This window comes from Rattus norvegicus, chromosome 5 (genome assembly GCF_036323735.1).
Source record: "Rattus norvegicus strain BN/NHsdMcwi chromosome 5, GRCr8, whole genome shotgun sequence".
In the NCBI taxonomy this organism is placed as follows: domain Eukaryota; kingdom Metazoa; phylum Chordata; class Mammalia; order Rodentia; family Muridae; genus Rattus; species Rattus norvegicus.
Genome location: NC_086023.1, coordinates 100,829,472 through 100,847,956, shown reverse-complemented (window position 1 = coordinate 100,847,956; position 18,485 = coordinate 100,829,472). Strand labels below are relative to the sequence as shown.

The 18,485-nt window shown below is 42.5% G+C and overlaps 1 protein-coding gene across 12 annotated transcripts in view; it reads left to right on the top strand.

Moving 5' to 3' along the window:
• The window catches only part of Mpdz (multiple PDZ domain crumbs cell polarity complex component), a 154,446-nt gene that overhangs the window by 118,610 nt on the left and 17,351 nt on the right, over window positions 1–18,485 (top strand). For all 12 annotated transcript variants that reach the window (XM_063287256.1, XM_063287255.1, XM_006238342.5 and 9 more), the window contains 6 exon segments: window positions 945–1,036; window positions 1,217–1,307; window positions 3,896–3,976; window positions 16,122–16,214; window positions 16,303–16,377; window positions 18,055–18,220. In XM_063287256.1, coding sequence (XP_063143326.1) covers window positions 945–1,036; window positions 1,217–1,307; window positions 3,896–3,976; window positions 16,122–16,214; window positions 16,303–16,377; window positions 18,055–18,220 — 598 coding nt within the window.

The following is an 18,485-nucleotide window of genomic DNA, read 5'->3' as shown; positions in this document are numbered from 1 at the left end:
CACCCATTTCCTAATAAAACTGATGCAGTGCAGCAGATTTGGCTCTACACCAGATCTCTACAGCATAGCTTGTGTCCCATTAACTCACATTAAAGGCCATGACTCTGCGGTTCCAGAAACAGTTTTTGTCCCAAGATAGCAATAAAAATCACACTTTGAAAACGTTTTTGTGTGCTTTATTTTTGTTTGGAATTTTTTAAATGAGAAATGACCAAGCATTCCCTGGTAATGATGCTGACCCACTGGACATATGGAGGTCAAATCCCTAATGAAATAAGTATTGGGGGTAAGGTGAGGTGACACCAAGTCTCCCGCAAGCAGCATCTCAGCCTGCTAAGCAATGCAGGTTTCCTGATCACACTCTCTAGTGGTTAGACTTTGTTTGCCTTTCCCTTGCCTCCTGAGGCAGAATCAGCGTACCTTCACACTGCCTTTGAGCTCTTGTGATGTCTCTGCTGTCCAGGCTAGATCTGGTCTCAGGGGCTTGACATCTGGACACGTGGGCTGGCAGCTTCATTTCTGTAGAGTGCTACTCTGCTTACAAATCTGCTGCTCTGCCCTGAGCCTGACAGGAATGACTTTTGGTACCCTGTTTCCTAGGACCAAGACCTAGCCAGGACCTAGGATGAGACAAAGGCTTATCCAGGTGTTCTTTGCAAGCCACAGAGCCTTTATCTGTCAGGAGGTTGACTGTCTTCTCTCTTTATTGGGTCAAAATGTCATTTCTACAAACTGTCCAGGAGTATCAGAATTGATGCACGTCATAGTCACATTAATGTTAGCTTTAGGCATTCTCTATTCATATCCAAGTTTTGGGTTCTGTTCTGGAGAGGAAAAAATGTATAGTATAATAAAGAGAGCAATTCAGTTTTTATTAGCTAGACAAGAAGATAACAAAGAAATGAAGAGTTTTAAGTTCAGCTAATGATACCTATTCCTCATAGATCAATGGCCAAATATTATATGGCAGAAGTCATCAGAATGCTTCATCAATCATTAAATGTGCTCCATCTAAAGTAAAAATCATTTTTATCAGGTGAGCATGTTCTCTGGTTTACTAAATACTTGGTAAACATTTCACTTCAGTTATTTTCAATATAAATAAGACATTTGATACATGTCCACTCATGACTGGGGTTAATAATCTTTCTGACTCTTCAAGTTAGGGGATGGGAATACTATCACAATATGACAGACGAATGTGTTCTTCTTTTAGAAATGCAGATGCAGTGAATCAGATGGCTGTATGTCCAGGAAGTGCAGCAGACCCTCTACCTTCTACCTCAGAAAGTCCTCAAAATAAGGAGGTAGCTGTGACATTTTTACTTTTCAGGGAAGATTTGATTGATATATCTCATTAACTTATTAACCATAGTAGAACATTACAGGGATTCAAAGATAAGCTATAAACTTGACATTCAAATTGTTACTACCAGACAGAACCTATGTGAATTAGCATACCACTTGTGCAGAGGCCACCTGAGAGCCCGCATGTGCAATATAGAGTGGTCTGTTCTGCTCAGGAAAGAGACTTTGTGGAGGAGATGTTACATGTGAGGAACATGGAGGAGGGTTAGTGGAAAGTGCTGTGGCCAGAATACGTGGGGTAAGTAGGAGCACACATCCCAGCAATACCTGAACCTGAAACTGCCAAGAGTATTAAGGAATGGTACTGGGAAAGTAGTGCAGAGTGTTGAGAAAGGGTCCTTGAGAAAGGAGACGCTCTCAGGCTTGGGAATCACTGTGAAGGCCAACCCTGTTAGTCACCATCATCATGAAAATCCTGGTTTAACTCTGTGGAAGTTCCCACATGCTTGCTGCTGGCAGAGAAATGACCCACAAGAGGCAGGAAGGAAACTCAGCGTGGCTCAGCTAGCTGGACTGGTTCAAACTTCTGAAGTCTGATCCCAGCCAGTTTATTTTAGATGTAATTAAGTACAGTACAAGTTTGGGAAGAAGTTTTTTTTTTATAATAGTGACTTCAATCCCATGTGCACAATTAAGCTTAAAGCATGACTACATCAAAACTCTTTTTGCAAAGTACATATGACCTCCACCATTAACATCGTTTGCATAGCTTAAGGACCTAGGATCTGATGTGGTCTCTGACTAAGATAGTTGATAGGTCACCAGACTACAAAGTACATGTGACATCTCCCCTAATGCTCCCCTAATGCTCAAGATCAAGGTCTAGGGAGGAAGAATTTAGGGTAAACATAATAGTCTGAGGAAACAGGTATGACCTGGCACTACAGATAAAACAAATTAGTAGGCAGCTAATAACATCTACTCCCATTTTTCCAGGCATAAAACAGCCATACTCTTCCCTTCCATTGAATAAACAAGCCCTGTGTGTTTGTTTTCTGGTTTCTTTAATGCCTATCTGTGAACAGGAGGGCTTAGTGCCCTCTACATAGATGAATGGTAGTTAAGTTTTCAAAAATCTTACTCTCAGTCATTCCAGGGCAGAGAAATTAAGTTTGAGGAACTACAGGAACAGAAACAGTTTAGGACAAAAGAAACCCATACAAGGGAAAACGGAAATGTCACATCAGAAGTTTTAGACCCAATTTAGGATTATTCATGCCTACACATATGTACTTATTGAGCAAAACAGTTGTAAAGCATTGATTCGACAGACATTTCTAGAGTAATCTGGTGATTTGGGTGAGGAATGGTGATTAAAGTACAGGAGAGGACAGGGCTCTCTTCCGCATGCCCTACTTCACTAACCGTGAACTACAAAGGAAGAGCTGCTGTTTTCAGAACCACTGCATGAGCTGCTGCAGGCTGCCTTTCAGGAAGTGGAGGACAGCAAGCCTGTGAACTGCTTGTGCTTGTACAGGGGCTGCAGCTTTTCCCGATCTTATCCCCGAGCAAGCTGCAGGTCAGGATCCCTGCTAAAATATACATTCAGATATGAGGTGTGGTGTTTAGAGGCAGCTTCCCATAGAGTGTGTTGCAGTTGTTGGCCCTGGAGGTTGAAATACTGCATACAAAGAACATCAGTGAAGAGAGAGCAAAGGGCTATCCATGCGGTGTGAGCATGTTAAGGAGGAAAGTGAAAACAAACAAGACAGCGGAAAAGAGCCAGCGAGCCTGGAGCAGCCGGGATGGAGAACAGAGCACCAAAGTGGACCCCAGAGCCTGAGCTGTTGCAAAGAGGGCCAAGAAAGTAGTGGGAGAGGCTATTGGATCTGCAGCCACGTGATGGTGGATGGGCACCTGACAAGAGGGAAAGTCAGCAGCTCAAGGTTCACCAAGAGTTAAGATTGGTGGTAGTTTTTGTTTAAATTTAGAAATCTTTGGATCTGTGTCCAAGAACAAATAAAAAAGATACCAGACAGAAGACCTTAAAATTAGAGGAGCTAAGGGGTTGTCAGTGCCAGAAGGTGAGGGCAGAATTCATTCTTCCTTGGATGAATAGTTTGAGCAGAAGGCTTATTTACATATAAGACAGATAAAGAAATCATAACCTGTTTCAAGCTGTTTACATAAGTTTGGGTAAGTTAAAGATGGCAAACTTGTATTTTCGTATTGCACCAACTTTGTCCCTTAAATTCTGTAACTTAATAACTTTTATGGAAAGCACTTAATAGTTTCTGAATACCTATCCTAACTTGTGAGGAAAGAGTGCTGCATGGTGCCTGTTCTGTCAGCATAGGCTCCTGTCACAGTTCATTATGGAGGAAGCCCAGGCAAACAGAACCACATGAGTTTGTTATGCTCCAAACACAACTGCTGTCCAGTCACACCTCCCAAGTATTTTAATATAAAATATCAGATATTAAAATGTAAGTAATATAGAACATGAATCATTCTGATTAAGTGGCTCTTACATTTGAAACAAACAAAAATTGCTAGCAGTTACCTTTTGGATTTTTTTCTTTGTCAGGTGGAACCAAGTATTACTACATCTGCTTCAGCTGTGGACCTCAGCTCACTTACAAATGTGTACCATCTGGAGCTTCCCAAGGTACGTCTGTTTGCCTGGGACTTAAATGATTGTGTTTCCTCACACATTGGTACTGTTCACCGGCTCCCTGTGGCCCGGTCTCCAGAGAGCCCTATCTGTACCATCTGGGGTCTCCTTAGAAATGCAGGTGCTGGGACCCACCCAGGGCTTCCTATGAGTGGGGGGCTTTAGGAGTGGGCCTAGAAGTCTGCTTTAATAAGCCCCCTTGATTGCACTGCGCAGTAGTAACTCCTGAAGACTCCTGGGTAATCAGTCCCTTTACTGTAATCTAGCTTTTCCTGATTTTAGTGTTATTTAAAGATAAGAAATGTGTCATCTCTCTCTGATTTATTTACTGAGATGCTGGTCAGTAGATTCTAAAATGAAGAAACAAGTAAAAATTACTGCTGTCCATAAAACTGAAAAAACTGGAAGTTCAGATGTTAGGCTCCTTGGAAAAGACCTGACTTTCAGGTTCAGATACTGCTTACTGAAATGGTTTGCTGTTTTTGCCTACTACAGTTGATACTGAGAAGCATGTGGGCATCGGGATCTGAACAAACAAGGAAGGGCTCAGGCATAGGCAGTGAAGGAAGTGAGAGAAGGCAGAAGGCTGTCTGCAGGAAAGGCTGCAAATGCAGATGGTTGGAGTGGCCCACTCCCTCCAGCCTTGTGGCCTGGTCCTCTTGAGCCTGGGTCATTCTGTCTGGGCATAGCCAAAGCTTCATCAGAAGCATTAATTTCTACAACTATAATGTGAAGGCAATAGTCATACTTTTGTCTTAGTCAGTTGCGAAAATTAAATGAATTACTTATATAATAGTGTAATTCCTAGCACACAGTCAGACTATTGGAAAAATCAACTGTATTGGTTTCATTTCTTCTTCTTTTTTAATGAAACAGATCTGTACAAAGGTGGACTGCTTCAGTCTTTTTAACATAATATTTTTATTACTTTTTCGAGAATGTCATATGTGCACACAGTATATCAAAATACTTCCCTCTAACCCCATCTCCAGCCATGATCCAGCCCCTCCCAACTTCCTGGCCTCCTTCTCCCAATTTGTGTTGCATATGTACTCCATGGTGTGGGACAATCAAGTGGAGCATAGTTGACCGACCAGGGACAACACTCTTAAGTCATCAGACTTCATGAGCCCCCACCACCAAGCACTCAGGACTACTTGGTTTTGTACAGGCAGCCACAGCTGCTATGAGGTCTTACATGGCTATAAAAACAGAGTTTTTATTGTGAACTATTTTGCTTTCGACAGAGACAACAGAAGTCATTAAAAGCTTTTCCTTCCTGCCAAAATGGTCTATATATTTTAATTAGAATCTCTCCTGTTGCCATGTCAGAGTGATTATGTCCTCTGCTTCTGTCCAAATTTCAGGCCTTAGTTTGTTTTAAATTTGTAAATGCCAAAGCCACTATTTAATAATGCAATTATCTACCTATAGCTTAATTACAGTTAATTAGGAAGCACTTAAATGTATGCTGAAATTTTGGTATGAATTTTTTTTCGTCAGTTTATATTTATCTCTAGAAAAGTTGAAAATATGGTAAATGTCTCACATGCCCTTTTATAGCAATTCAAGTAGATTTCCGCATGTTTAATTATGCTGGAGTGAACATTAGAGAATGCTAGACAGTGAGCATGGTAGGTGAGAGGCTTACAGCTCTATCGAAGCTCAGAGCACAGACAGACAGGCAGACACCTGGAACAGAGGCTCACAGCACAGACGGATAGGCAGACAACTGGAGCAGAGCCCCGGACTTAGACCTTCCTAGTCATGACACTGTTACCCAGGGCAGATGCCTGCATCAGCACGTGGCTGCTTTGTATTAATTATCCTGACAAAAAGCAACCTAAGGAAAAATGGGTTTATTTGGGCTCACAATCCAAGGCACCGTCATCACAGGTGAATCATGGCAGCAGGAGTTTGAAGAAACAGATGGCCATATTGCACCTGTAGTCAGGAAGCAGAGAGAAATGACTGTTGGTACTCAGTTTAGTGTCTCCTTTTCATTCACCCTAGGATACCTGTGGAATGTTGCCACCTACTTATGGTGGCTATTCCCACCTCTATTAACCTAATACATATAATCCCTAGCAGGCGTACATAGTGGCTAACCTCATCTACGTAATGTCTTACAGGAATATCTTGAGACTTCTCTCCAAGGTGATTGTAGAACCTGTCAAATTTACAATCAATATTAATATTAGGAATGTGGGGTGTTGCTGGGATGAGTCTGACCATATTGTTTCTTGAGAGGGTTATAGCATTTTTGGAGTTTTAGATTTAAAAATTTGGGGAAATCTCTGAAGAAATATGTCCTCAGGGTCATCATGCAGAAGTGTGATGTGACCAGCAGTGGCCAAGGGTACATCTGTAGCTGTCAGCCAAATTTGGTCGCATGTAATACTCATTCATATGTCACTGATTTTTTCCATGGCCTTCAAACTACAGGGCTGAAATGGTCATGAATGGCAGCCAAGGCATGGCATTAAAGAGGCCAGGAGGGCCATTGGTGAAGATGCAGGATCTTCAGTGGAGATCCTCAAGATTGAAGAGGTTATGGAGAGAAGCTGAGCTTAGCACCAAGGGCTTATTATAATGGCCATTGATGAAAGTGTATCCGCAGTAGGAGTGGAGGTCTCAGCATTAAAGGGGTTGGGAGAGAAGCTGAGGCTTGCCACTGTGAAGCAGAGGCACAGTGCCTGAGGCGAGACCAGGTTTGACATTGAACCCTCCTCAGTTGTAGTGGACATTCCAGGATTGAAGGGTTTATGGAGAGGAACTGACGCTTGGCACTGTGGGAGGCCACTTCAGAACATACAGCCTTAGTTGCAGTGGAAATCCCAGGCTATTGGAAAAACCTGGACTATGGGGCAACTACCAAAGAGTAGGAGGTATGGAATGGAGTGAAGTGGGCCGAGCCCAGGAGATGAGCTGCATCTGTGATGGACAGCAGAGAAGGCGGGGCTTATGAAACCCAAAAGATCCAGATTGAGTCCAAGATGTTGGCCTCTGACCTGTTGAGGTTTGGTCTCACTTTGATTTAACTGTGACTGTCTCTTGGGTCTGACCTCTTAGAATAACAAAGTATGAAAGTTGTTTTGGACTTTACAGGATCCCACAGTTAAGAGACTTTAAATATTTAAAGAGACCTTAGACTTTGCTTTTAACTTTGTATTGATTTTTTGTGAGTTTCACATTATGCATCCCAAGTGACACAGGGCTTCAGGGCACTGTGTTTTCTAATCTTTGTTTTGCTTACTTTGTTTTGCTTGTGTTTTTTTTCCTCTTCTTTTGGGGAGGGAGGTTGCAAGGGAGATTAGTGGGACCTTGAACTTTTCAAGTTTTAAAGACTATGGGGGTTTTAAACTTATACGATGTTTAATATTATGAAATTACATGAGATCTTGGAAATAAACAAAAAAAAGAAATAGATGGTTTAATAGCGGTATGTTTGTGTGTCAAGTTAACAAGTGGTCAGTTGTGCTGGAGTATTGGTCAATTTGACATAAATTAGAATTTCCTATGAAGAGAAAGCCTCAACTGAAGAATTCCCTCCATTAGACTAGCCTGGGGTCACACCTTTGGTGCATGTTCTTGATGTGGGAGACCCAGGCTGCCTATGGACAGTGCCATTCCAAACCATTAGTCCTTACTTGATAAGAAGGGAAGCTGATCAAATAATGAAAAGCAAGCCATTGTGGATTGTTTTTCCATGGTCCCTGCTTTAGTCCCTGGTCACCTTGAGCTCTGACCTGCTTTGCCGTGACTGTGGAATGTTACCTGGAAGCACAAGATGAAATAAACCCTTTCCTCCCCACTTTTGGTTGCTTTTGGTTGACATTTTATCTCAGCAAGAGAAAAGCTAACTATAATATAACTATAATACTCTCCAAAGTAAGGATAAAGAATAGTTCTCACTTGGTAGTTATAGGGCATACATACATACTGGGTATGATACACACACACACACACACACACACACACACACACACACACACTGGGGTGGGGGATACACATGCTAATTATTGGGAATTAATATAGTTTTTAGAAAAGAATAAAAGATATCTCATTGCTGATCTAGTGTTCTTTCTTCCTGCCTAGGGACACCTTATTGAGTTATTCCACACATGTTTGCATTAATGTTATCCATTGCTCAGAACCTTGGATAAAAGCAATGGATAAAAGTAATACAAACGGGCTGGAGAGATGGCTCAGAGGTTAAGAGCATGGACTGCTCTTCCAGAGGTCCTGAGTTCAATTCCCAGCAACCACATGGTGGCTCACAACCATCTATAATCAGACCTGGTGCCCTCTTCTGGCCTTCAGGCGTACATGCAGGCAGAAAGCTGTTGATGTATACATAATAAATAAATAAATGTTTTAAAAAGAAAGTAATACAAACATGTATGGAATAACTCAACAAGAAACCTTTCAAAACCTTTCACTGTCAAACAGGTTAAGTCAGTGTTCCTTTGCTTGACATTTAGTGAGGTAGACAGAAGCCTGCCTTGTCCACCAGAAGCCATTTGACACCCTGAGAGGTCGCAGATGAATTGCTAAGCTTATAAACCTGGTTAATGATCGTAAGGCTGCCCAAGTCAGTTACTGTTGAGTTAGAAGAGACCCAGAGCAAGACTCCTTCATCATAAACCAGAAAGCTTTGCCTTGCCTTGACACTTCTGCTGATTTATTCATAGATGTTTGTTGTATGAACTCCCCTTTCTGATGTTGTTGTTATCTGGTGAAAATCCACGACCTTGGAGAATGTCAGTGCACTGGCCCCACAAACTTCCACTCAGATGGCAGTTGTTTTTTTTTTTTATTATTATTAACTTGAGTATTTCTTATATACATTTCGAGTGTTATTCCCTTTCCCAGTTTCCGGGCAAACATCCCCCTCCCCCCTCTCCTTTCTTATCGGTGTTCCCCTCCCCACCCTCCCCTCATTGTCCCCCTCCCCCCAACAGTCTAGTTCACTGGGGGTTCAGTCTTAGCAGGACCCAGGGCTTCCCCTTCCACTGGTGCTCTTACTAGGATATTCATTGCTACCTATGAGGTCAGAGTCCAGGGTCAGTCCATGTATAGTCTTTAGGTAGTGGCTTAGTCCCTGGAAGCTCTGGTTGCTTGGCATTGTTGTACATATGGGGTCTCAAGCCCCTTCAAGCTCTTCCAGTTCTTTCTCTGATTTCTTCAACGGGGGTCCTATTCTCAGTTCAGTGGTTTGCTGCTGGTATTCGCCTCTGTATTTGCTGTATTCTGGCTGTGTCTCTCAGGAGCGATCTACATCCGGCTCCTGTCGGTCTGCACTTCTTTGCTTCATCCATCTTGTCTAATTGGATGGCTGTATATGCATGGGCCACATGTGGGGCAGACTCTGAATGGGTGTTCCTTCAGTCTCTGTTTTAATCTTTGCCTCTCTCTTCCCTGCCAAGGGTATTCTTGTTCCCCTTTTAAAGAAGGAGTGAACCATTCACATTTTGATCATCTGTCTTGAGTTTCATTTGTTCTAGGTATCTAGGGTAATTCAAGCATTTGGGCTAATAGCCACTTATCAGTGAGTGCATACCATGTATGTCTTTCTGTGTTTGGGTTAGCTCACTCAGGATGATATTTTCCAGTTCCAGCCATTTGCCTACAAATTTCATAAAGTCGTTGTTTTTGATAGCTGAGTAATATTCCATTGTGTAGATGTACCACATTTTCTGTATCCATTCCTCTGTTGAAGGGCATCTGGGTTCTTTCCAGCTTCTGGCTATTATAAATAAGGCTGCAATGAACATAGTGGAGCACGTGTCTTTTTCATATGTTGGGGCATCTTTTGGGTATATGCCCAAGAGAGGTATAGCTGGATCCTCAGGCAGTTCAATGTCCAATTTTCTGAGGATCCTCCAGACTGATTTCCAGAATGGTTGTACAGATGGCAGTTTTATGGTAAAGTAAAATATCAGGGAAATGGAATGTGTTCTTTTTCTCAGTGGTCAAAGGGGCCGGATAAGGAGACTATTTAAGAATCTTTTAAAATGAGCTAGACAAAGAGGCAAATAATTATTATTTTCTGGGTTTTAACTATGAACATTAAGTCACTAAGTTCTTTGGGTTCATATTCTTTATCAATACAGAAGAAATTGCACATTTATATTGGACAAACTATTCTGAGGGTTAAGTGAAACAATGTATGTATAGACTTGTTACCATGCATTCAATTTACCATAATTTTTTCATAAACATTTTTAAACTCCTGAGGTTTGGAATACTCTGTAGAATGTATCCTTGAAAGTTTCCTTTGTGGAGATCTATATGGAAAAAAATGATACATCCTGAGAAGCTTGTGAATACCTCACTCTGTGAAGATGGCATGGGACTGAAATGCAGGGAAGCAAAACCAAATAAACAAAGCAAACAAACAAAACCAAAAAACCAAGCAAATGAAAAAGCCAAGAGCCATCTAACACTGATGGCTCATCACAAGTCCTTTCTCCCTTATTTCTCCAGAATTCTTCAAATTTTACTTGAAAAACAATTTAATAGTAATATGTCTGTTATGACATCTACTGTGTAATTAACTATGAAATATTGCCTTCACTGCCCCCCTCTTTGTTGCTGGTCTCTCCCTATCTGAGGCTATGTCACTGAGGTGTTCCCTTCTGTTAATACGTGGAAGTGGGAGTCTAACAACAGGCCAAGTCTAGTTCCAATGCCCAATTACTTTTTCTCCTACTATTTTTAAAAGAGGGATACAAATATAAAATAAAGTTGTTATGTGTATAATCTACAACCTTGGTGGTTTTCTGTGATGCTAACTCAATTAATAAAAACTTTGATCAGAAATTTATTTTTAGTATGTTTTACCCTAGAAAAGTAAGTGTAGATTACAGCAAGTAACAGATTTTACAATTGTCAGCAATTGGTGTCACATTCATGTGATTTTTACATAAAGGAAATCCTCAAGTTACAAGTTAGGATTACAAGTTTTTCTTGTGAATTTTAGAAACCCTTTCACTTTCTGATAACAGCAGCTTGTTCACTTCGGTCTCACTTGTAATTCTTATTTAGGGCTCTTACTGCACAACTTTATGAGCACTCCATAGTCATTTCACATGATGGCATTTTAAACTAGCTCAGGATAGGATCTCATGTCCTCTCCTGTTGAGGAAGGACTCTGTCCACTGTGCCAGAAGTAAGCTGGAAAGTTAACAGTTCGGTAGGAAAGGGCACACTGACACTGTCCTCCCCTTTGGTATGTGTTGTTGTCTACTTCTCCAGTACAATTTGTCTACAGTATGTGCACTTGTGTTTGTAATGTCCTCAGTGGGGTTAGGACCTAATATACACACAGACGTTTGACTTATTGTTCCTTTGGAATTCGTATTGAAAAACAACCAAAAACACAAGCAAAAACGTAACTAATAGGAGAAAATTAACTCCCATCAAGCTTAATAAAAGCTCACTCTTGGAGACACCGCCGGAACCTAAGGGAAACAGACCGGATAAACAGTTCTCTGCACCCAAATCCCGTGGGAGGGAGAGCTGAACCTTCAGAGAGGCAGACAAGCCTGGGAAACCAGAAGACACTGCTCTCTGCACACACATCTCGGACGCCAGAGGAAAAAGCCAAAGACCATCTGGAACCCTGGTGCACTGAAGCTCCCGGAAGGGGCGGCACAGGTCTTCCTGGTTGCTGCTGCCGCAGAGAGCCCGTGGGCAGCACCCCGCGAGCAAACTTGAGCCTCGGGACCACAGGTAAGACCAACTTGTCTGCTGCAAGAGAGCTGCCTGGTGAGATCGGGACACACAGAGGCAGAGTTCATCTAGGACCGGGCATGTCCTGTGTTTGCCGGAGGTCCCACGCCCGTGGATCCCGGCCCGCAGCAGCTCTCTGCTCCCAGACCCCGTGGGAAAGAGACCTCACCGCCTGGTCAGGTGGGCACTCCTGAGGCTGCAGAGCAGAAGAGACCACCAACACTGCCCACCCCTGCCCACATCCCTGGCCCAAGAGGAAACTGTATAAGGCCTCTGGGCTCCCATGGGGAAGGGCCCAGGAGCGGCAGGACCCCTGCCTGAGACACCGCCAGAACCTGAAGGAAACAGACCGGATAAACAGTTCTCTGCACCCAAATCCCGTGGGAGGGAGAGCTAAACCTTCAGAGAGGCAGACAAGCCTGGGAAACCAGAAGAGACTGCTCTCTGCACACACATCTCGGACGCCAGAGGAAAAAGCCAAAGACCATCTGGAACCCTGGTGCACTGAAGCTCCCGGAAGGGGCGGCACAGGTCTTCCTGGTTGCTGCCGCTGCAGAGAGCCCGTGGGCAGCACCCCACGAGCGAACTTGAGCCTCGGGACCACAGGTAAGACCAACTTTTCTGCTGCAAGAAAGCTGCCTGGTGAACTCAAGACACAGGCCCACAGGAACAGCTGAAGACCTGTAGAGAGGAAAAACTACACTCCCGAAAGCAGAACACTCTGTCCCCATAACTGACTGAAAGAGAGGAAAACAGGTCTACAGCACTCCTGACACACAGGCTTATAGGACAGTCTAGCCACTGTCAGAAATAGCAGAACAAAGTAACACTAGAGATAATCTGATGGCGAGAGGCAAGCGCAAGCAACAGAAACCAAGACTACATGGCATCATCCAAATATATATATCCAAAATATACAAAGAACTCAAGAAGTTAGACCGCAGGGAAACAAATAACCCTATTAAAAAATGGGGTTCAGAGCTAAACAAAGAATTCACAGCTGAGGAGTGCCAAATGGCTGAGAAACACCTAAAGAAATGTTCAACATCGTTAGTCATAAGGGAAATGCAAATCAAAACAACCCTGAGATTTCACCTCACACCAGTGAGAATGGCTATGATCAAAAACTCAGGGGACAACAGATGCTGGCGAGGATGTGGAGAAAGAGGAACACTCCTCCATTGTTGGTGGGATTGCAAACTGGTACAACCATTCTGGAAATCAGTCTGGAGGATCCTCAGAAAATTGGACATTGAACTGCCTGAGGATCCAGCTATACCTCTCTTGGGCATATACCCAAAAGATGCCCCAACATATGAAAAAGACACGTGCTCCACTATGTTCATTGCAGCCTTATTTATAATAGCCAGAAGCTGGAAAGAACCCAGATGCCCACTTCAACAGAGGAATGGATACAGAAAATGTGGTACATCTACACAATGGAATATTACTCAGCTATCAAAAACAACGACTTTATGAAATTCGTAGGCAAATGGTTGGAACTGGAAAATATCATCCTGAGTGAGCTAACCCAATCACAGAAAGACATACATGGTGTGCACTCATTGATAAGTGGCTATTAGCCCAAATGCTTGAATTACCCTAGATACCTAGAACAAATGAAACTCAAGACGGATGATCAAAATGTGAATGGTTCACTCCTTCTTTAAAAGGGGAACAAGAATACCCTTGGCAGGGAAGAGAGAGGCAAAGATTAAAACAGAGACTGAAGGAACACCCATTCAGAGCCTGCCCCACATGTGGCCCATACATATACAGCCACCCAATTAGAGAAGATGGATGAAGCAAAGAAGTGCAGACCGACAGGAGCCGGATGTAGATCGCTCGTGAGAGACACAGCCAGAATACAGCAAATACAGAGGCGAATGCCAGCAGCAAACCACTGAACTGAGAATAGGACCCCCGTTGAAGGAATCAGAGAAAGAACTGGAAGATCTTGAAGGGGCTCGAGACCCCATATGTACAACAATGCTAAGCAACCAGAGCTTCCAGGGACTAAGCCACTACCTAAAGACTATACATGGACTGACCCTGGACTCTGACCTCATAGGTAGCAATGAATATCCTAGTAAGAGCACCAGTGGAAGGAGAAGCCCTGGGTCCTGCTAAGACTGAACCCCCAGTGAACTAGACTGGTGGGGGGAGGGCGGCAATGGGGGGAGGGTTGGGACGGGAACACCCATAAGGAAGGGGAGGGGGGAGGGGGATGTTTGCCCGGATACCGGGAAAGGGAATAACACTTGAAATGTATATAAGAAATACTCAAGTTAATTAAAAAAAAAAGAAAAAAAAAAAAAAGCTCAGGTGAGAGCAGATGCTGGTGAGGATGTGGAGAAAGAGGAACACTCCTCCATTGTTGGTGGGATTACAAGCATGCATATACTTTACACAGATACATGCAGAGAAATCATCTATAGACATAATAAATAAAATAAACATATAGAAGAGAAATAAGGAACTTAAAATACGTGAAAAGTACAAAAGAACTATTAAGAAATGGCTATTCTTAGATAATTTCAGTAGATAATCTATTATGTGCCAATGTGGACAGAAAAGGCTCCACAGGGTTCCATGTCTAGATGAAGAGGTCCAAATGCTCAGTGGCTGCTGAGAAAGGGTGAATCAGCTGTTTCCATGAATGAGTTCCCACATAAGCTGCTCAATCCATGAGTTCAGCCCTCTACACGTAAACATGATCAAATTTAAGTGGACTAACTCATACGTTATATAAGTCTGTTTGCATATTTATATCTGTGTATGTATAAACATGTAACAATGATAATTAAAGGAGAGACCATGTATTGGGAGGATGAGGGGGGAGATGGTGAAAGAAGGAAAATGGGGTGATGTATGTACATTGTTTATACTGCAATTCTAAAAAGCATAAAAGTATTAAAAATAAAAGAATAGTCGAATTCTATGCAAGGACATTTGGGATCCAAATAGACCTAAAATCATTCAAATTACTGTATTCTACAAGATTTAGCATACTATTCCAAATCCTATTGTGTAGCCTACATTATACAGTGTAATATTAATGATTATAGAATGGGAAAATATTATTTTTCTGAAAATAGTATTTTTATCATTTGAAATTAACAACCACCTAGGCAATATTTTCTAGATATTATAGTCATAAGTTTTGTTAAATAATTTCTGGTTAGTTGGGCTTTATCTCTTCTTGTCTACAGGGCTCTTACTAACACAAATGAGTAAAATTACTTTTTTATTGCACCCCTACTTTGTGTACAAATGTGCAAATAAATATTTCTCTATCTCATCAAAAAAAAAAAAAAAGCTCACTCTTGGAATGAATGCAGGCAAGTAATCCACATCCTTCTTCGTGGCATGTCTGAATAGTCCCCTGCCAGGGCAGTAGGCCTTCCCACAGAATCAGTGATCAAAGAACCAGAAAGAAGCAAGCCTGAGTGTTTTCTGTAGCCAGCTGTGATGTTCCCTTTCTGTAGCTTGCTTTGTTAGAATCAACTCAGTAAGTGTATCCCATCCTCCTAGGTTCACTGTACCAAAGGGAAGAATATTGAGATTTTCTGTGCATATTTTCAAATCACCATCCAAAACTCAAGTCAGGAAGAAGGGAGAGGACAGAAAGAATAAAGGTGAGGAAGATGGGAGAACAGTGAGAGGCAGTTGGTAGGCTTTGTCCCCAGAGGAGGAGCTAGGCATGCGAATGAGAATGTGCCCGATGCTACCTAGGCTAAGGTGAGAGTGGGTAGGAGATAAACAGCACCCTCTATGTTACTAAAATCAATGTCTTAGTGGAAAGGGCTATTATCGTTTTATTTTTTTCTTTTAGGTAAGAAAACTCTGATTTTTCTTTTTACATAGGAAGGAACATTAGAGAGATCATGGCATAACTAAATACAAGATCGATTCCAAGTCAGGAGCCCTCTCTAATCGAAAGTGTGGCTCCAGGTGTGTTCTCCTGAAACTGTACATGTTTGCCCATTCTCCATGTGACTCCGTATGGAATTTCTATGGATGAAAACCATAATGCAAAAAGTGACTAGCTCTGGCTACAACAAAAAGTAAACAGAAGAAGATAAAGGCTATGGTTATTTAACATTTTAGTTTTGGTTTAGTTTATTGTTGAAAGTAATAGGTCCTGCTGTGTTGGCTCTGCAGCTGTGGCCAATTCAGACACGTAGCTTAGGAATGAACGCTCATTCTGCAGCAAACAAGGACTCTTCTTCAGAAGAGACTCCAAGGGCTCTGCCCCAGAAGGGACTCTTATGCAGCATATATTGTCCCTGTCATTGCTTTTGTAGCCCTTGGGTTGATGGTATTTTGGCTCATCCTGGCTACACATCTTTACATTAAATCAGTTTCAAGTTTCCTGACCAGTCTTCATTTCCTTGTCTAGGATCAAGGAGGCTTAGGCATTGCTATCTGTGAGGAAGACACACTCAATGGAGTCACGATCAAGAGCCTAACTGAGCGTGGGGGAGCAGCCAAGGTGACACTCCTAACTTTCTCACTGAGAAGTGCTGGGAGGGGGTAATCACTCTGAAGTGGTTACTCATCTCGTCCACATTTCACCGTAGGATGGAAGGCTCAAACCTGGGGATCGCATCTTGGCTGTAGATGATGAACTTGTTGCTGGCTGTCCTATTGAAAAGGTATTTTTGCAATAAAGGCAGTGGCGCTGCCAACCCATCCTTTGACCTGGCTCAAGTATGGGCATAGGAATTGAGACTGGGTAGATATGCAAAAAAGATTCCTGTTTACAAAAGAGGGTTTTTCTCCAGGTCCCCCAAACTTTGTTTTCTGTTTTCTAATCAAAATGATGTTATGATTTTCCCTGATAAATTATTTAGTCTTCACTGTTATTTCTGATAAATGTTGCTTCTGGTTTCTTTTGAGAAATCTGGGACCACTGAAGAATAGCTCAGTTCATGTTGAGAATACAGGCACATTGTTTACGCTTAGCTCTTGCATGTATTGCTATTAAGTAGATTTGAATATACAGCCATTACATGTCTGACATCTTTTAGTGTTGAATGGCTCCCGGAATCTATAGTCTCTATGATGTTATTTATATGTAAGTGCCAGAGTAAAGGCTTTATTTTCCTTAGATATGATATTCTCCCCACAACCCCTTCTAGGGAAAATCCATTTATACATTGGTCAGCAAGAAGGTTAAAGCTATTTTCCAGTCTTTCTATTCTAATGACTGTATTCTAATGTCATGGTATAGCTTGAATCCTTTAACCTATAAATCTGGTTTTGCTTTTGAGTTTGCCTTGACCTTACTGTTGCTGAGTTTACTGCTCTCCATTTACTGTGCTCACCAGTGTGTTCCTATCTCCTCAGAAGGGTTTGTGGAAGCATCATCAGATCCCTTACACAGTCAGAAACTGGACAAAATGCTTACTATGTCATCTAGTGCTGTGGGGATTGAGGAAAACAGATGAGAGTGATTAGAAATGTACCAAGTTGAAAGACACTCGTACATTTCACTAACATAAAGAAGAATCTTGACAAAGGTAGTGTAGAAGAGACTAGAAATTGACTATAGCTATAATCTCATTGGATAGTTGAAGGACTAGAGGAAGCATCTCTTTCTTAACCTCTCTGGGAAACACAGGGAAATCATGTGTTTCATTTTTTCTTGGTGACAGATGAGTTAGAGACCAGAAACATTGGGTCTGGGGAGTTAGCTCAGCCAATAAATTACATAAGAATCTGATCAGTGAGACTAGAGTCAGGGTTTGGTGGTAAAGAGTGCTTCTAGGTATCCAAAGTTCTGTTCTCAGTGCCCATGTCAGGCAGCTCACAACTGCCAGCAACTCCAGCTCCTAGGGTTCTGACAGTCTCTTCTGGAGTCCACAGGCACAAACATACACGTGGTACACACACATACACACACACACTCACACACACGATAAGTAAGTAAGTAAATAAATAAATAAATCTTTGAACCTAAACAAAGAGCCTGAGTTGGAGAGTCAGAGCCCATCATGTTGATGAAAGGAGGAGTGGGAGAAGACATAAATAGCTGGTGTGCTGGCGTGCCAGTTCTTATAATCCTGGGATGAGGAAGCAGAAACCAGAAATCCTTTGGGATTCACTAGACATCCAGCCCAGCCTGATCAGTAAGTGCCAGTAAGAGACCCCATGGCCTTTATATACCTACACGTATGTACCTGTACACACACAAACATTCATACATATGACCATGTACACATGCATGCACACACAGATAGCAAAGAGATTCCAGCCATCTGGTGACTTATTTGTGTGTGTTTACTCATTTTCTTTCAATTTCGTTTTCTTTCATATCAATCTCTGGCCAGTTCATCAGTCTTCTGAAGACGGCAAAGACAACTGTAAAACTGACTGTTGGAGCTGAGAACCCGGGCTGTCAGGCTGTCCCTTCAGCAGCTGTCACAGCCAGCGGAGAAAGGAAAGACAGCTCCCAGACCCCTGCAGTCCCAGCTCCAGACCTGGAACCCATTCCAAGTAAGGGGTGTCGTTTGAGAGTCCAACACTACCATACATATGACAGCCCCAACGTAGTGTTTTCCTTCAGAGCAGGCCTGAGCACAGATCACTGCTTAAACGTTAAGTCAAAGAGTCGTTCACTGGGGGTGATTGTTGGGGGGAGGGCGGCAATGGGGGGAGGACGGGGAGGGGAACACCCATAAAGAAGGAGAGGGGGAGGGATTAGGGGGATGTTTGACCAGAAACCGGGAAAGGGAATAACACTCGAAATGTAAATAAGAAA